A 19,031-nucleotide genomic window follows, 5' to 3' on the forward strand; every position below is an offset into this window, starting at 1 on the left:
AACTTTATAGTATAATCACTGGATACATATAACAATGTAATTAATTTTTTTTCTTTTTACATTTTTTTTCTTTCCATTATGGCACGTGAGGCCCAGCCTCCGCTGCCTCCCCTGACTGCACGTCACTGATGTATTTATTACATATATATATATATATATATATATATATATATATATATATATATATATATATATATATATATATATATATATATATATATACATATATGTATATATATATATACATATATATACATACATATATATATATATACATATACAAACCCCGTTTCCATATGAGTTGGGAAATTGTGTTAGATGTAAATATAAACGGAATACAATGATTTGCAAATCCTTTTCAACCCATATTCAATTGAATGCACTACAAAGACAAGATATTTGATGTTCAAACTCATGAACTTGATTTTTTTTTTGTAAATAATAATTAACTTAAAATTTCATGGCTGCAACACGTGCCAAAGTAGTTGGGAAAGGGCATGTTCACCACTGTGTTACATGGCCTTTCCTTTTAACAACACTCAGTAAACGTTTGGGAACTAAGGAGACACATTTTTTAAGCTTCTCAGGTGGAATTCTTTCCCATTCTTGCTTGATGTACAGCTTAAGTTGTTCAACAGTCCGGGGGTCTCCGTTGTGGTATTTTAGGCTTCATAATGCACCACACATTTTCAATGGAAGACAGGTCTGGATTACAGGCAGGCCAGTCTAGTACCCGCACTCTTTTACTATGAAGCCACGTTGATGTAACACGTGGCTTGGCATTGTCTTGCTGAAATAAGCAGGGGCGTCCATGGTAACGTTGCTTGGATGGCAACATATGTTGCTCCAAAACCTGTATGTACCTTTCAACATTAATGGCGCCTTCACAGATGTGTAAGTTACCCATGTCTTGGGCACTAATACACCCCCATACCATCACAGATGCTGGATTTTACACTTTGCGCCTATAACAATCCAGATGGTTCTTTTCCTCTTTGGTCCAGAGGACACGACGTCCACAGTTTCCAAAAATAATTTTAAATGGGGACTCGTCAGACCACAGAACACTTTTCCACTTTGTATCAGCAGTGTTGTTTTTGACAACCATCTTACATTTAGTCTTAGTCTTAGTCTTTTGGACTAAAATGCTTATTAGTTTTAGTCACATTTTAGTCACTTTTATATGTGATAGTTTTAGTCCAGTTTTAGTCGACGAAAACTCAAAAGGGTTTTAGTCTAGTTTTAGTCGATGAAAAGTCAAAAAGGTTTTAGTCTAGTTTTAGTCCAAAAAAAAAGAATTAAAAAGTATTGTATAAGTATATAAGTATAGTCTTTTAACAAATTAATTTAGGTCAATAAGTATTGGAGATTGCTGTTGGGCAGTGTCACACATAAGTTGTGAAAATAGCTGCAGATCTATAAGTTCAACCCATTGTAAGCTTGCAGATCTGCTATTTTCACAAATAATAACAATAAAAGAATGGTTTTAGACATATAAGGTTTCCACCCAACAGCAAATTTCTGATCCAAGGATTGTGTATTACACACAGATAAAGTGGTAACAGTTCATTACTCCAAAAAAGCCAAAAAACAAAAACATTCTACTTCAGCAATTGTGGCTTTCTCAGAATTTGTTAAAGTACAATGAACATAAACATGCCCAAAATATGAGTGATGGATGAGGAACACATATGCTCAACTTGGCCCTGTCTGTCAGTGCAATTACAACAGATATCCTACAACACCACTCTTTAATTTGTGCAAACCATGTAATAAAATAATTAATTCCTGAGGTACAGTGAGGTAGGTTGTAAGTTATACCAGAGAGTTATACTGTACATACTTGAGAGTATGAAACAAACATGTTCTTAAGATTTTGGAACAAAATAGACCACCCTGTAAATACTGTAAACACTAGTAAATTCAATAAATAAAAACAACAACAACAGTCACAGTGTTTAATATGAATTAGAGGAGGGCCTGTCTCATAACAAGAACAAACTTAATATCACAATCACATATCTGTATCTGTGCTAATAATAGTAACAACTTGCTGTTAGCAAAATTAGCCTACTGACCTCGATTTAGTTTCAGAAAAGCGCTTCGCTCTAAAATGGCTCTTGCTCTGTTTCGACGGCCACGAGTGAGGTCACCTGTTATGCTAAACACTCTCTCAGCAAATGCTTGAGATGCTGGCATGGCCACAAGATCTAAGGCGATAGGTTTTAGGCTTGGGTAAACAGAATCTCCCTGTGCAACCCAAAATTCAAGGGCAGTCTCACTCTCTTCGTTTGTAGGCTGTGACAGCTGCTCCTTGAATTTCTTCATTTCCTCCTTGACACATGGCTTTGAGCAGCTAGACCTGGATGGCCGGCTTGCTTTTGACAAGAATTTGAATCTGGGCCGGTTTCTTTGTGGTCTTTCTTCCTTTTCTTCCTCCTCTGGCTCCTCATGTTCAACCTCCTCTTCCCGTACAACTGGTAGCACCAAATGAGCAATGTACTCTTCTGCTTTTTCCAGAAGCGCTGTAATTTGCTCATCATCATTTTCAAGGAGTGCTTCTGAAACTGTTGGGTCGAGAAAGCATGCAGCAGCAGCGAGCGGCGAAAACTTAGAGTCTGTGTGATCAAGAAAGCAACTGAACCGCTTGTCCATGTTTGCCTTCACCTTCTTTGCCAGGGAAGCTAGGTCCTTGAAGCTAGAACCCTAGGCATGGGGGAACTCAGACAGATGACCTTGCAGGTCCAGAAGGGCAGGCACAACAAGGGATAAAGACTGTGTGTCGCTCTGGAGCATCTGGGTATGCTCAGTGAAGGGGAGGAGTAAATCTCTTAGAGCAGTCAGCCTCTGCCACTCACTTGGAAGTAGATAGTCCCAGCTCATCCCATCCGCAACTTGAACTACCGAGTCCTTGATCTGAAGAAGCCGGGATATCATCAGATATGTGCTGGACCATCTAGTAGGGCAGTCTTTGACCAGAGTTAGTTGACACAGCTGCAGCAGTCGCTCAGTTGCCACCGATGACTTGCGGAAGAGCTTGACAAGCGCTCTAACTTTGCCCAGCAGTCGGCTGACACTTGCATCTTTCTGGACCATGTTCACCACGAGTTGCAGTGTGTGTACAACACATGGAGTCCTGTGTCCAAACCTAGATAGATAAGACAAAAACACACAGAGAAGAAGACACTTTATTAATCTCATATAGGAAATTTAGTAAAATTGGCATGAACAATACCATGCAATACAATAAACAATAGCTATAAGTGACTATAACCTAGCACAGGGGTCGGCAACCCGCGGCTCTAGAGCCGCATGCGGCTCTTTAGCGCCGCCCTAGTGGCTCTCAGGAGCTTTTTTAAAAATGTATGAAAAATGGAAAAAGATGAGGAAAAAAAATAATTTTGTTTTAATATGGTTTCCGTAGGAGGACAAACATGACGCAAACCTCCCTAATAGTTACAAATCACACTGTTTATATTAAACATGCTTCACTGATTCGAGTATTTGGCGAGCGCCGTTTTGTCCTACTAATTTTGGCGGTCCTTGAACTCACCGTAGTTTGTTTACAAGTATAACTTTCTCCGACTTTCTAGGACGTGTTTTATGCCACTTCTTTTTCTGTCTCATTCTGTCCACCAAACTTTTAACGTTGTGCGTGAAGGCACAAAGGTGAGTTTTGTTGATGTTATTGACTTGTGTGGAGTGCTAGTCAGACATATTTGGTCACTGCATGACTGCAAGCTAATCGATGCTAACATGCTATTTAGGCTAGCTATATGTACATATTGCAGCATTATGCCTCATTTGTAGCTATATTTGAGCTCATTTAGTTTCCTTTAAGTCATCTTAATTCAATTTATATCTCATGACACACTATCTGTATGTAATATGACTTTTAATTTTTTGCGGCTCCAGACAGATTTGTTTTTGTATTTTTGGTCCAATATGGCTCTTTCAACATTTTGGGTTGCCGACCCCTGACCTAGCATAACTCAATGAGACTGACATTCTGAAATTGTTAATTAACAGCAAACTGAAATAATTTACCTTTGGTCTTCAACCATCTCAGAGTCTTCAGTGTCACTTGTCTCGGCGGATTCTTCCTCGGAGCTGGCTGATGCATCTGATTCATTAGGTTTGAACGCTGCAATCATGTTGCTTCCCAGGTAACAAGGGAACGTTATGTGAATGTTAGGAGAACGTTGTGGCATTGTTCTGGGAACGTTTGTTTATAACGTTCAAAGAACGTTTGGTTGTGGAGTTCTTGCTTGGTTAGCAGAACGTTAGCCAAGAACGTTTGGCTAGAGCGTTTAGGGAACTGTTTAGGAACATGCTATTTACATCTGTTTTTATGCTATATTGTCAGGAATAACACTCAAACAGAAATTTCAACAGAATTAATTATTTATTTGTGATAGTGATTTCAACAGAAATAATTCTTTGTTAGTGATATAATACAAAAATGGGGACGGCGTGGCGAAGTTGGTAGAGTGGCCGTGCCAGCAATCGGAGGGTTGATGGTTACTGGGGTTCAATCCCCACCTTCTTCCATCCTAGGCACGTCCGTTGTGTCCTTGGGCAAGACACTTCACCCTTGCTCCTGATGGGTGCTGGTAGCGCCTTGCATGGCAGCTCCCTCCATCAGTGTGTGAATGTGTGTGTGAATGGGTGAATGTGGAAATACTGTCAATTGCGCTTTGACATATAACCCATTTATCATTTATAAATGGAATGGAATGCAGTGGTCTTGGTCGTGCGCGTCAGTGTATCCTGCCCCTTCTTGGTTCTCTTCCTGGAAGTAAATCCATCCATCGATCCATCCATCCATCCATCTTCTTCCGCTTATCCGAGGTCGGGTCGCGGGGGCAGCAGCCCAAGCAGGGAAACCCAAATCCTGGAAGTAAATAATTATCACAAATACAACAAAGACAGCACTGGAATGTAGATTAATTGAATTGAATTAAAACATTGGCATAATTACTTTATCATTTACCTCTCTGTTCTTTTGCTTGTTTGTTTTTCCTTTTTTGTCCTCCCTCTTAATTCCTCCTCTTTTCCTGCAAGTAGTTATAATTGCAAATTCAAAAGACATGCAGTGGAACTTCAATAAAATGGAATTCAAAATTGGGATATCTTCTCTTCTCCGTACCTCAAATTTTGAACCTCCCTTTTGAAAAGTGGCCAGTTTCAGGACCTCTCCAAGCTCACAATCCACTTCAGCTGTGGTCGTCTGCTTGTAAACACCCCTGCATGCCTTTGCAATCACCAGCACAATTTAGAATTCCCTTTAGAATAAATACTGTAATAATAACAGCTAGATCGACCTTGTGAGCATACATGCAACATATGCTCAAAGATGCAAACCTATTATTAACACTTACTATTTATTATTCTGTAAAGGGGCAAGTCCTCAAACGCCACTTTTCCTGACTTTCCACGGAGGCCAAGCTGCTCCAGGACTTTGTTTGTGGCAATTTTCCTCAGCATTGTCCTCACCGTGTCTGCCAAATTCTGCCCACCAAGAGCAGTAAGAGCTTTCACCTATACAAATAAATAAACAACAATATTGTACTTGATTAGAAATTGTTTTTTGATAACTGAGCAAGATATTTTTGCAGTGGGGAATTAAAACTAATTACCAGCTGCTTTCTGAGCAGAAGATCAGTGTCGAGCCGTTCACAGAAGGCCTTCAGCTGCTCAAGAGTCTCGAAAGGCTGATCTATGAGATCTTGAACATCCACAGATTCTGGCCCCACAGACTGTGCTGCCAGCCCTCTCAGCATGCGCATAATTTCTCCCTGGTTCTCAAGTATATTTTGAACTTTCATGTTCAACTGGAAAACTGCAAAGACAACAAAAGTCAAAGAGGTAATTCGTATTACTGCCCGTTGTAACAGCCTGTTTAACACCACCTGTCAACAGTTAAATAGCCAACTAACATTCACTGTCAAGGGCATTCCTGCTGCTTCTTGGAGCGGTCTGGTACTGACTCGTACTGGCTGGAGTGGTCTGGTACTGGCTTGAGCGGTCTGGTACTGGCTTGAGCTGGATGCATTCCTGTCTGGACTGAGCCTGGAAGTGCTGCTTCTCGCTGGGCTGTGAGGTCGGCCTGGATGCCTTGGAGTGGTCTGGTATTGGCTGGTACTGGCTGAAGTGGTCTGGTACTCGCTGGAGATTGGAAAGTTAAAGGTTGGGAGCTCTGGCAGTGGGGGTGCCTGGACGAAGATCTGTGTTTTCTCTTTTCTGCACTTCTTTTTTGGCCGAATTTCCTCTTCATCTAAACCATTGAAGACAAAAAAATGTATGCACCACTAAGTAGTATTTGAGTATTGTAAGTAAACAGTCTTTGAAAAGTGACTATACCGTCAGCATCAAACACATCTTCCTCATCGTTTCTATAGCGTTCAGGGGTGATGTGGCTCCGTTTGGTTAACACTTCTTCTGGGCTCGAAAACATTTTAGCTTGTTTTTCGTATTGAAGGGCCTTGTCAAAGTCTTCTGCAAAATTTCAAAGTATGCCGATGACTCAAGATGAATTTAACTTATGTTGTTTAAAATATACATGATATGACTTAGACAATATTCCCTTACCAGTCAATGTTTTCCTGAAAACCCGAATTGGCAGCCTCTCCCAGAATTGTTTGTCAGGAATCTCAGCTTTCCGGATTCTGGAGTGGGTAGGATTTGGCCTTGGCCAATAGCAGAAGGTATTCTGAAGATAAAATAATCATGATGAATGACATAATAATAATAAGCTACAATATTATGCCTATGCACAGTACTTTTCAGAAAAAGTAATAACCTTTCCATCATCTTCTGTCCATTTGGTTGGGACAACAGCGACTGAATGTTCACCAAGGAACTCAACGACCACAAAAGAAGGAGCCATCTGGAAAACAATCAGATAATATTACCATTTCAATACTGCATCAAAGAGTTATTTATGAATCCTGATACAGTTAGTCAGTTATTCTTAGTCTACACACAGCATCCATGTACTTTGTCACTGTTTCTGGAGTTGATGTCGTGTCATTCTCTTGCTCGCTATCATCACTCTCTAATTCTAAAGTTGACTGTCGGCATTGCTTCTTCAAATGCCTAGTTGTGGCAGCCCATCTACGCTTATAAGCCCTCTGTTGAAACTTCTTCATATTGTGTTTATTCTATAAAAAAAAAAACAAGGAAAATGGGTTGCCCTATTATCGCACACACGGAACTATAACATTAAAACATTGGCATAATTACTTTATCATTTACCTCTCATCTCACTCTGTTCTTTTGCTTGTTTCTTTTTCCTTTTTTGTCCTCCCTCTTAATTCCTCCTCTTCTCCTGCAAGTAGTTATAATTGCAAATTCAAAAGACATGCAGTGGAACTTCAATAAAATGGGAATTCAAAATTGGGATATCTTATCTTCTCCATACCTCAAATTTTGAACCTCCCTTTCGAAAAGTGGCCAGTTTCAGAACCTCTCCAAGTTCACAATCCACTTCAGCTGTGGTCATCTGCTTGTAAACACCCCTGCATGCCTCTGCAGTCACCAGCACAATTTAGAATTCCCTTTAGAATAAATACTGTAATAATAACAGCTAGATCTGCCAAATTCGGAACGTTCAGGCAGCATTCAAACCATATCACTGACGGGGCAAATTATTGTTTAACTAAACTACAAATAAATCCACCCTTCTTTAGAAGTCATTCGTTGGTCTTTGGTCAGTTTGGAAACTTTATAACAGCCAACCTGCACGAGAAATGTATGCTAGTTAGCGCCGGCGCGCATTTATACACAACGCTAAAACCGTAAAATGGTCTGAAATTAATCATGTAGGTTGGAAATTGTTATACAAAAACGTGCTTCGTATTTCACTCTTTCTATACTTACTTGTGATAAATGGATGGCGCACCAAATTGCTTTAAAATCGGGATTCTGGAAGTAGTTAGCCTTCGTCCTTCTTTGTCTCACGGAGCAGCTTAAATTGTGCATGCGTGCAGTCTTCTTCTCCTTCTTCTGATTTTCATGGCGGTTGGCAAGCAACCTTGTGTGTGCATTACCGCCACCTACTGTGCGTGAAGCCTTGACTCAGCCGGCGTCAGATTGTTCACAAAACACAACACTTTCGCAGAAAGTTAGGGAAACGCTACAATACTGTATAAAAAGTAAATTTGCGAAAAAAAACACTTATAAAAGCCTAACAGTTGCTGTTTCCATTGCAGGCAAATTATATTTGGTATATAGATGAGAACGTTCAAAGAGCGTTCTAAGAACGTTCTTAGAACATATAAAAAAAAACATATTTTTAATATGTTCTAAGACCGTTCTTAGAACGTTCTTAGAACATATCAAAAACTTTATTTTTTGATATGTTCTAAGAACGTTCTTAGAACGTTCTTAGAACGTTCTCATCTTATAACCAAAAGAGAACCATAAGGGAACGTTACGTTAACGTTAGGTGTTACCTGGGTTCCGTTATCTGTTATGACTGTCAGAATTTTGTGTTGTGGTATTCCCCAGTCCTCTTTGCATCGGTCAACACTGGTTTTTATACATTCTGCAGTGTGTGGGTGGGTGATCTGGTCAAGTCTCAACAATATGTGCTTTGCTTTGTTTTCCACAGTGCAAAAAAAGCATGCACTAATTCCCAGTAATGATGCTGTAAGTCCTTTTTTGGTCCATATGTCCAGCCCAATTGTTATTTTGCGTGCTGTGGCAAGCCTCTCTTTGTACTTTTGTTTTTCATCATCAAACATCTTGTCAACTAAGTTGTTTATTTTTGTTCTTTTGGGTAGGGTAAGCCTCTTATCAAAGGTCTCCATCATGAGGATGAAATCTTCATCCTCAACTGTGGAAGCAGGTAGACCAGTACGTCCGATCCAAAGAGCAATCACCTGTTCTTTCGCACCTTGTTCCAGGGAGTCTGACTTATATTTGGATGCTGCGGTGAAGGCTGCTGGGATAGATGACTGTGCCCTGTTGTTTTTTGGACCACCAGGTTTCTCTTTAGTAGTTCTGGTCTCTGGGATCTGGTTGAGGAAAAAACAAAGAAGGGATACAATTACTCTATCTCTGTCAGGACTGGGTCTTTGGCGTGATTTGTTCTCCCGTGGTGCAAATGAACTGAAGCGGATATGGCGTGGAGGTAAGGACATGATTTTATTTTACACTAACAAAGCTCAAAAAGTTATAAACAAAAGGCGCTCACAGCGGAGGTAAAAAGACTATGAAAACAAAAGGTGCGCAAATAGGCGGAAATACAAAACTAGACTATGAAACAAAAGACATGCACGTGGGCACAAAACTATGAACAATAAACAAAAACTTACTTGACATGGAAAGTTCAGCAGGAACTATGGAAGCATGGGTAAAAGTTATCTAGTGAAGAGAAGGTGATGTTGCCAGGAAGACAGCCTGGCAACTGGGAGCTTAAATAATAGTGACAGCAGGTACGTGACTCAAAATGTGAAAACGTGAGACAGGTGTGTGTGAGTCCAAACGTGGATCAGGTGAAACTAATGAGTAACCATGGAAACAAAACAAAACCAGGAAGTGAAACCAGGAACTAAGGAAGTCCAAAACTAACAGCATAACTAAACAAAACATGATCCGGACCATGGATCATGACAGAACCCCCTCCTCAAGGACAGATACCAGATGTCCAAAACCAGAAAAAATGAACAAGAGTCACGGGAGGGTGGGAGGGGGACATGGCGGTGGGTCGCCAGACCACGTGTCCCAGAATCCACCGGGGAAGAATCAGGTGCCGGCGACGCGTAGACCGCCGCTGTACCTGACGAGGTGGGCGACCCGGGAAGGGCCACATCCGTGGCCGACGAGGAGATCGGCGCACTTGGCGTGGCGGACGACCAGGTAGCGGCCATATCCGTGGCCGACGAGAAGGCAGGCGCGTTGTCGTCGTGGTAGCAGCACATGACGCAGGCGTGGGTGCAGCCGACGAAGCAGGCGGAGAAGCTTGGCCTGGGGCGTCAGGCGGCGAAGCTTGGCGCGGGTCCTGGTCTTGGCATGGGGGGTCCTGGTCTTGGCATGGGGGGTCCTGGTCTTGGCATGGTGGTTCTTGGCTTGGGTCATGGCGGCTTGAAGGGTCATGGCTTGGGTCTCGGCGGCGTGGTTCTTGGCGGCTTGGGGGGTCTTGGCATGGCGGTACTTGGCGGCGTGGTTCTTGGCGGATTGGAGGGTCTTGGCTTGGGTCAGGGTCTTGGCTTGAGTCCTGGCTTGGTGGGTCTTGGCTTGAGTCTTGGCTTGGTGGGTCTTGGCGAGGGTCTTGGTCTTGGTCTTGGCGGGAGTCTTGGTCTTGGTCTTGACGTGGGGGGTCTTGGTCTTGGTCTTGGCGTGGGTCTTGGTCTTGGTCTTGGCGTGGGTCTTGGTCTTGGCTTGGGGGTGCTTGGTCTTGGCTTGGGGCTGCGACTGGCGGCACTTGGCGTCGTGGAGCTGCGACTGGCGGCACTTGGCGTCGTGGAGCTGCGACTGGCGGCACTTGGCATTGTGGAGCTGCGACTGGCGGCACTTGGCGTCGTGGAGCTGCGACTGGCGCCACTAGGCGTCGTGGAGCTGCGACTGGCGGCACTTGGCGTCGTGGAGCTGCGACTGGCGGCACTTGGCGTCGTGAAGCTGCGACTGGCGGCACTTGGCGTCGTGAAGCTGCGACTGGCGGCACTTGGCGGCGTGGAGCAGGTAGCGGAACTTGGCGTGGAGCTGCGACGGGTGGCGTTTGGCGTGGAGCTGCGACTGGTGGCGCTTGGCGTGGAGCTGCGACTGGTGGCGCTTGGCGTGGAGCTGGTGGAGGTGGCCTAGCTGGAGGCTGTGGCTTAGCAGGTCGAAAGACTGGTGGTGGCGGCCGTGCTGGTGGCTGTGGCTTGGCATGGCGATGCTGACCCACCCCACCTGAACAGTTCCCAGCCCTAGCCCCCCCCTCAAGTACCGGATCCCAGACGCGCTCCCCGCGGTCTGGAACCGTCTTTTGGGGTGGGTGGAGGGAGGTCAGGAGGGGGGCAGAATCTTCCCCTCCAAACTGTCCAAAAAGTCTTTCTTCCTGGGATTGAGTGGGTGAAAAAAACTAATTGTGTGACTTGGGCGTGGCTTGAGTTCTGGGGGGCGGGGCATGAAAACTGGGTGACTGTGACTGACAGGATCTAATTTGTAAAAACATGTCCTGATAATGTCTTATAATGTTTTTACAGTCTTTTGCTGGAGGTGAGTGATCAAAAGAAAAAGTCTTGAAAAAAAAATCCTGGTCTGTGATGTCATCCTGGGTAAGCCGGGCAGGCTGCGGCCCATTTCCGCCCAGAGGGGGAGGAGCTTGCGGGAGCGCCGCGTGCTGTCCGCTCACCTTCCCTGACGTCCTCTGTCTGGCGCGGCGCTTCCGGGACAGGGATGGCGCGCCAACGTCCCCGGGCCAAACGGAGCTGATCGGCACCAGTTTGCCGGTCGGACCCCACATGAGATCCTTGCGCTCCATGGGGGAATGGCGAAGTGTTTCCGCCTCCATAGCGCGCAGGACTTCCCACGCTCCCTCGTCCAATTTTGCGGGACAACTTTTTTGCTGGCAACATCTGTCAGGACTGGGTCTTTGGCGTGATTTGTTCTCCCGTGGTGCAAATGAACTGAAGCGGATATGGCGTGGAGGTAAGGACATGATTTTATTTTACACTAACAAAGCTCAAAAAGTTATAAACAAAAGGCGCTCACAGCGGAGGTAAAAAGACTATGAAAACAAAAGGTGCGCAAATAGGCGGAAATACAAAACTAGACTATGAAACAAAAGACATGCACGTGGGCACAAAACTATGAACAATAAACAAAAACTTACTTGACATGGAAAGTTCAGCAGGAACTATGGAAGCATGGGTAAAAGTTATCTAGTGAAGAGAAGGTGATGTTGCCAGGAAGACAGCCTGGCGACTGGGAGCTTAAATAATAGTGACAGCAGGTACGTGACTCAAAATGTGAAAACGTGAGACAGGTGTGTGTGAGTCCAAACGTGGAACAGGTGAAACTAATGAGTAACCATGGAAACAAAACAAAACCAGGAAGTGAAACCAGGAACTAAGGAAGTCCAAAACTAACAGCATAACTAAACAAAACATGATCCGGACCATGGATCATGACAATCTCTGTATACAACGTACACCTCCTGTAAAGATTTACAGGTGAATACAAAACAATCAAATGTATACCATAAAAATACTCAAAATACTACCGTGTTAAGAAAATAGTATGGTCTTAACTATCAAACAAGCAGAACAAAAATACATAGCTTATTAACTGACCCTGTACTAAAGCTTTCTGATCTTTCATTCTGTACTGTTGTGTGTGTGTGTGTGCGCGTGTGCGTGCCCCAACTTTACTGTAAACGTAAACGCACAGGTCCTGGTTGGGGCTGCACAACATCACTTGTGGCTTTTAGGCTAAAGCTAGCAGACTCTACGTATAACAGTAACTGGACCTGTTTAACATATCAAGTTACGTGCTGACAGAACGTACTCACAAAGAGATAACCACACCGTCACTGAATGTAAACATGCTGCTAAAGTAACACACACATAATGAATTGACGTTAGCGTAACAAAAGCTAACTTTAACCTGAAGTTAGCAGCCCATTTGCGCCAGGAGTATGTGGAAAACGTACTAATGTATTAGTTTACTATGACATTTATCGATTATGTTAACAGCATTTGTAACTTACCTTCGAAAAAATATCGTTGTGGCGAGCCTTAAGGTGCCGCTTGAGGTTGGTCGTATTCTTTCCACTTATTTTGTGGCCACATTTGTCACCGTCTTCCTTGACAATGCACTCTGTTTTGTTTTCTGCTGGGTTATATTTAAAATGCACCCATAAGTCGTCTCTCCGTTTGCGACCACCGAGCCCCTGTCTTGAAATTGCCGCCGCCATCATGGTCCATTGCCTGATGAGTAACAGTCTGACGCCAGTTGGTGGGCGTGACCAAACAAGGATAGAATGCAGCAACCTGCTGTAGGTTTTAATTGACACACACAATAAACAGAAATGTCCTGCATTTTAAACGTCTGACAGTTTACCCACTAACATTTTCGTCCGTTCTCGTCTCGTCAACGAAAACTCACACACGTCTCGTCATGTTTTCGTCATCAGAGAGACATGTTTATCTCGTCACCGTCTCGTTAGCGTCATGAAAAAAAGTGGCGTCAACGAATGATTTTGTCATCGTCATCATTGACGAAAACAACACTGTGTATCGGTCCATCTTAGATGAGCTCAGGCCCAGCAAAGCCGACGGCGTTTCTGGGTGTTGTTGATAAACGGTTTTCGCCGTGCATAGGAGAGTTTTAACTTGCACTTACAGATGTAGCGACCAACTGTAGTTACTGACAGTGGGTTTCTGAAGTGTTCCTGAGCCCATGTGGTGATATCCTTTACACACTGATGTCGCTTGTTGATGCAGTACAGCCTGAGGGATCGAAGGTAACAGGCTTAGCTGCTTACGTGCAGTGATTTCTCCAGATTCTCTGAACCCTTTGATGATATTACGGACCGTAGATGGTGAAATCCCTAAATTCCTTGCAATAGCTGGTTGAGAAAGGTTTTTCTTAAACTGTTCAACAATTTGCTCACACATTTGTTGACAAAGTGGTAACCCTCGCCCCATCCTTGTTTGTGAATGACTGAGCATTTCATGGAATCTACTTTTATACCCAATCATGGCACCCACCTGTTCCCAATTAGCCTGTTCACCTGTGGGATGTTCCAAATAAGTGTTTGATGAGCATTCCTCAACTTTATCAGTATTTATTGCCACCTTTCCCAACTTCTTTGTCACATGTTGCTGGCATCAAATTCTAAAGTTAATGATTATTTGCAACAAAAAAAATGTTTATCAGTTTGAACATCAAATATGTTGTCTTTGTAGCATATTCAACTGAATATGGGTTAAAAAGGATTTGCAAATCATTGTATTCCGTTTATATTTACATCTAACACAATTTCCCAACTCATATGGAAACGGGGTTTGTATATACATACATACATACATACACATTTTATATATATATATATATATATATATATATATATATATATATATATATATATATATATATATATATATATATATATATATATATATATATACACAGTCATGGTTAAAAGTGTACATACACTCGTAAATAACATAATGTCATGGCTGTCTTGAATTTCCAATAATTTCTACAACTCTTTTTTATGTTGTGATAGAGTGATTGGAGCACATACTTGTTGTTCACAAAAAACATTCATGAAGTTTGGTTCTTTTATGAATTTATTATGGGTCTACTGAAAATGTGACCAAATCTGCTGGGTCAAAAGTATACATACAGCGATGATAATATTTGGTTACATGTCCCTTGGCAAGTTTCACTGCAATAAGGCACTTTTGGTAGCCATCCACAAGCTTCTGGCAAGATTCTGCTTGAATTTTTGACCACTTCTCTTGACAAAATTGGTGCAGTTCAGCTAAATTTGTTGGTTTTCTAACATGGACTTGTTTCTTCAGGATTGTCCACATGTTCTCAATGAGGTTTAAGTCAGGACTTTGGGAAGGCCATTCTAAAACCTTAGTTCTAGCCTGATTTAGCCATTCCTTTACCACTTTTGAGGTGTGTTTGGGGTCATTGTCTTGTTGGAATACCCAACTGCGCCCAAGACCCAAACTTTGGGCTGATGATTTTAGGTTGTCCTGAAGAATTTGGAGGTAATCCTCTTTTTTCATTGTCCCATTTACTCTCTGTAAAGCACCAGTTCCATTGGCAGAAAAACAGGCCCTGAGCATAATACTACCACCACCATGCTTGACAGTAGGTTTGGTGTTCCTGGGATTAAAGGCCTCACCTTTTCTCCTCCAAAAATTATGCTGGGTATTGTGGCCAAATAGCAACATTTTTGTTTCATCTGACCACAGAACTTTCCTCCAGAAGGTCTTATCTTTGTCCATGTGATCAGCAGCAAACTTTAGATGAGCCTTAAGGTGTGGCTTCTGGAGCAAGGGCTTCCTTCTTGCATGATAGCCTCTCAGTCCATGGCGATGCAAAACACGCTTGACTGTGGACACTGACACCTGTGTTCCAGCAGCTTCCAATTCGTTGCAGACCTGCTTTTTGGTGGTTCTCTGTTGACTTTGATCATCCTGACCAATTTTCTCTCAGCAGCAGGTGATAGCTTGCGTTTTCTTCCGGATCGTGGCAGTGACAAAACTGTGCCATGCACTTTATACTTAAGTATAATTGTCTGCACAGTTGCTTTTGGGACCTTAAGCTGCTTTGAAATGACTTCAAGTGACTTTCCTGACTTATTCAAGTCAATGATTTGTTTTTTCAGATCTGTGCCGAGTTCCTTTGACTTTCCCATTGTCGCGTTTGTAACCGAGTCTGAAGACTGCATCACATGAGCCCTATTTAAATGGGCTCAGAGAAGTCAACAGGTGTCGTCAATCATAATCCCTCACATGAAGTTAAGAGGCCATGCCATGAAGCTAAATTGATTTGATTGTAACTTTTCTACATCACCATAATTGATAATGTATGTTGCTGAATGTATACTTTTGACCTAGCAGATTTGGTCACATTTTCAGTAGATCCATAATAAATTCATAAAAGAACCAAACTTAATGTTTTTTGTGATAAACAAGTATGTTTAATCACTCTATCACAAAAAAATAACAGTTGCCGAAATTATTGGAAACTCAACATTATGTCCTTCAGTGTATGTAAACTTTTGACCACGACTGTAGATAGATATATATATACATATACATATATATATATATACATGTCCCCGGTTATAAAGGTTGTAATGTGTCCCTCCAGGCAGTGTGCGAGTGCGTGCCCCTGGCCCTGTTTGATGCCATCACGTGGCTGGGCTACTGCAACAGCACCATCAACCCCATCATCTACCCGCTCTTCATGAGGGACTTCAAGCGAGCGCTCGGGAAGCTGCTGCCCTGCTCCTCGTCCTCGTCCTGGCGCTCGCCCAGGCAGCTCTCGCCAGCGCTCTCCCTGTCCCTGCGCAACTCAGGCACCCAGCCCTCATCCCCTGACACCACCACGCCCCCGCCGCCCGCCACCGCCACCGACGCCGTCAACCTGCTGGACGCCGAACTGCCGCATCTCCTGCCCAATCAGGTGGTCACGCCGGACTGAGCGGATTCAGTCTAAGACGGGGAGTGCGGTCAAAATGGTGTACCACAGATGAAAACTGTTCATGTGATGATGTCAACGACTGTGAGTGACGCTAAGAAAAGCTCCGCCTCACTTTGGCTTTCATCTAATCATGGCTACACTCCCACATATACGACAACCTGTCTTTTTAAAAACTTTTTTTCTATGCAGTCTTATATTTGGCCCAACATGCCAAATACAGTCTACATTTAAAACTAATTTGCCCCAAATATAAGACGTCCAGTCTTTTTTCCCCAAGGAGGAAAACAATTAGTAGCATAATCAGCTCAACACGCCATATACAAAACATAAACTATCCTCAAATATAAAACGTCCTTATCTTTTTTAGACTTTATTTTACGGGGAAAATGGTGTCTTATATTTGGTTAAAATGAAAGTTTTAACCTAAAACATAAATTAGCCCGAGTAAAATATAACCTGCCTTTTTTTTAACTTTTATCTTATAGTTGGCTCAACATACCATGTACAGTATAAAGCTAAGCCCTAAATTAGCCCTAAGTATAATACGATCTGTCTTTATGAGGCTTTATCCCAGGGAAGAAAAATACCGTGCTTTGTTAGTCAACACAAGTGCCGTTTAAAAATGAACACAAATTAATCCCCGAATATAAGACTACCTGTCTTATTGAGACTTTTTTCCAGGGGACCAAAAAACTGTGCTATGTTTGAGTCGACACGTCATGTGCAGTTTCAACATAAATGAACTTCAAATATAGAATGTCCTGTCTTTTGAAACAAAACAAAAAAACAAAAACTTTTTTACAAAGACGAAAAATACTGTCTAATATTCGGCTCAACATGCCATGTACAGTTTAAACCTAAAACATAAATCAGCCCCGGATATAAGACGACCTGTCTTTTTGAGACTTTTAAGGGCGAAAAATACTGTCCTACATTCAGGTCAACGCGACAATGTACAGTTTTCACCTAAAACATAAATTAGCCCCAAATATAGGACCTCCTTTATTTATTTTTTAATTAACCCCAAATATAAAACAACCTGTCTTTTTGAGAGTTTTCTACTGGGGGAGAAAAATACCGTCCTATATTTGGGTCAACGCAACATGTACAGTATCCTGTCTTTTTTTTAAATACTTTTTTGTAAGGGGGGAAATACCGTCTGACATTTAGCTCAACATGACTTGTACCGTTTACACCTAAAACATGCATTAGCCCCAAATATAGGACCTATTGTCTGTTTTAAAAAACAAAAAAAATTTCAATGGGAAAACGTACCATCTTACATTCATCTCAACATGACATATACAGTTTAAATCTAACAAATAAATTAGCTTCGCATATAAGACGACCTGTATTTTTCAGACTTTTCTTTTGGAGGATAGTAATAGCGTCCTATATTTGGATCAATGCAATATGTACAGTTTACACTGAAAACATAAATTATTAGGCTTCTTTTCAAGGGGGAAAAATACGGTCTTATATGTTTGTCATCACACCATATACAGTTAAAACTTAAAACATAAATCAGCCCCGAATATAAAACTTTTTGCAACTTTTTTTCTAGGGGAGAAAAATACCGTCCTATATTCAGGTCAACGCAACTTCCTGTCTTTTATTTTTTTAATGCTTTTCCCAAAGGGCAAAAATACTGACTTACATTTGGTTCAACACAACATGTAAAGATGTACACACCTAAAACACAAATTATTCCTGAATATGAGACGACTTCTCTTTTTTAAATGTTTCTTTGAGGGGAGAAAAATACCGATATATATTCGGGTCAACGCAACATATACAGTTTACCTCAAACAGAAATTAGCCCTGAACTCTCTTACTGAGACTTTTTTCCCAGGGAATAAAAAAACTGTGCTGTGTTAGAGTCAACAAGTCATGTGCAGTTTAAACATAAACATAAATTAACAACAAATATAAGACGTACTGTCTTATTTTAAAAGAATAATTTTTTTCACAAGGAAAAATTACCGTCTTACATTCGGCTGAACATGACATGTGCAGTTTAAACTTAAAACACAAATTCTTCCCGAATACAAGACCACCTGTGTTTTGAGGTTTTTCTTCTTGGGGAGAAAAATCTAATTCTATTTTTGGGTCAAGGCAGCATGTACATTTTACACCTTAATCATAAATTAGCCCCGAATATAAGACAAACTGTCTTACTGAGACTTATTTTCCAGGGAAGAAAAAACTGTGCTATGTTAAAGTCAACACGTCATGTGCAGTTTAAACATAAATTAACTACGAATATAAGACCTACTGTCTTTTCTTTATTTAATACTTTTTTTTCAAGGGGAAACATATATATATATATATATATATATATATATATATATATATATATATATATATATATATATATATATATATATATATATATATATATATATATATATATATATATATATATATATATATATATATATATATATATATATATATAATTATTATATATATAATATACTGTATAAGACGACCTGTGTTTTTAAAGTTTTTCTTGTCAGGGAGAAAAATACCGCCCTATATTCAGGTCAACGCAACATGTACAGTTTACACCTTAAACATAAATTAGTCCCGAATATAAGACAAACTGTCTTACTGAAACTTTTTTTCCAGGGAAGAAAAAACTGCAATGTTCGAGTCAACACGTCATGTGCAGTTGAAACATAAACATAAATTAACCCCGAATATAAGTCGTACTGTCTTTTTTTTTATTTAGAATTTTTTAAGTGAGAGAATACTGTTTTACATTCGGATCAACATGACATGTACAGTTTAAATCTATAACACAAATTATCCCCTAATAAAAGACACTCTGTGTTTTTGAGGTTTTTCTTCTAGGGGAGGAACAATAC

General features: G+C 41.4%; 2 protein-coding genes across 6 annotated transcripts in view; one reads left to right on the top strand and one right to left on the bottom strand.

Annotated features, from left to right (window-relative positions):
- htr6 (5-hydroxytryptamine (serotonin) receptor 6) overlaps positions 1-18,458 on the top strand; it is a 61,506-nt gene extending 43,048 nt beyond the window's left edge. The window contains exon 3 of the mRNA XM_062043869.1: positions 15,829-18,458. Within this exon, the coding sequence (XP_061899853.1) occupies positions 15,829-16,161 (333 nt within the window). The 3' untranslated portion in view covers positions 16,162-18,458. The remainder of the gene's footprint in view (positions 1-15,828) is intronic.
- Positions 5,003-8,115, bottom strand: LOC133656142 (uncharacterized). Of its 5 annotated transcripts, XM_062057027.1 has the most exons (7): positions 7,882-8,115; positions 6,803-6,889; positions 6,592-6,712; positions 5,640-5,842; positions 5,382-5,541; positions 5,150-5,256; positions 5,003-5,057 (listed from the first exon to the last, which is right to left on the bottom strand). In XM_062057027.1, exons 1-7 carry the CDS (start codon positions 7,981-7,983, stop codon positions 5,040-5,042), a joined length of 798 nt encoding a protein of 265 aa, XP_061913011.1. In that variant the 5' UTR covers positions 7,984-8,115; the 3' UTR covers positions 5,003-5,039. The 5 variants fall into 5 exon arrangements, with proteins under 5 accessions (XP_061913011.1, XP_061913033.1, XP_061913026.1 ...); XM_062057049.1 differs by lacking the exons at positions 5,003-5,057; positions 5,150-5,256 and adding exons at positions 5,991-6,277; positions 6,364-6,498 and having other exon boundaries at positions 5,386-5,842; positions 7,882-8,113; XM_062057042.1 differs by lacking the exons at positions 5,003-5,057; positions 5,150-5,256 and adding exons at positions 5,946-6,277; positions 6,364-6,498 and having other exon boundaries at positions 5,386-5,842; positions 7,882-8,111.
- Positions 18,459-19,031: the final 573 nt, after the last annotated feature.

This window comes from Entelurus aequoreus, linkage group LG01 (genome assembly GCF_033978785.1).
Source record: "Entelurus aequoreus isolate RoL-2023_Sb linkage group LG01, RoL_Eaeq_v1.1, whole genome shotgun sequence".
Classification (NCBI taxonomy): Eukaryota; Metazoa; Chordata; class Actinopteri; order Syngnathiformes; family Syngnathidae; genus Entelurus; species Entelurus aequoreus.

What these genes read in the sequence shown, in the direction of transcription:
- LOC133656142 (XM_062057027.1), bottom strand. Translation starts at nt 7,983, where the DNA reads ATGCACAATTTAAGCTGCTCCGTGAGACAAAGAAGGACGAAGGCTAAC. An exon ending in GGACAGAAGATGATGGAAAG is followed by an intron (nt 6,713 to 6,802) that starts GTTATTACTTTT and finishes TTTTATCTTCAG; the next exon opens with AATACCTTCTGCTATTGGCC. An exon ending in TTTCAGGAAAACATTGACTG is followed by an intron (nt 5,843 to 6,591) that starts GTAAGGGAATAT and finishes TTGTCTTTGCAG; the next exon opens with TTTTCCAGTTGAACATGAAA.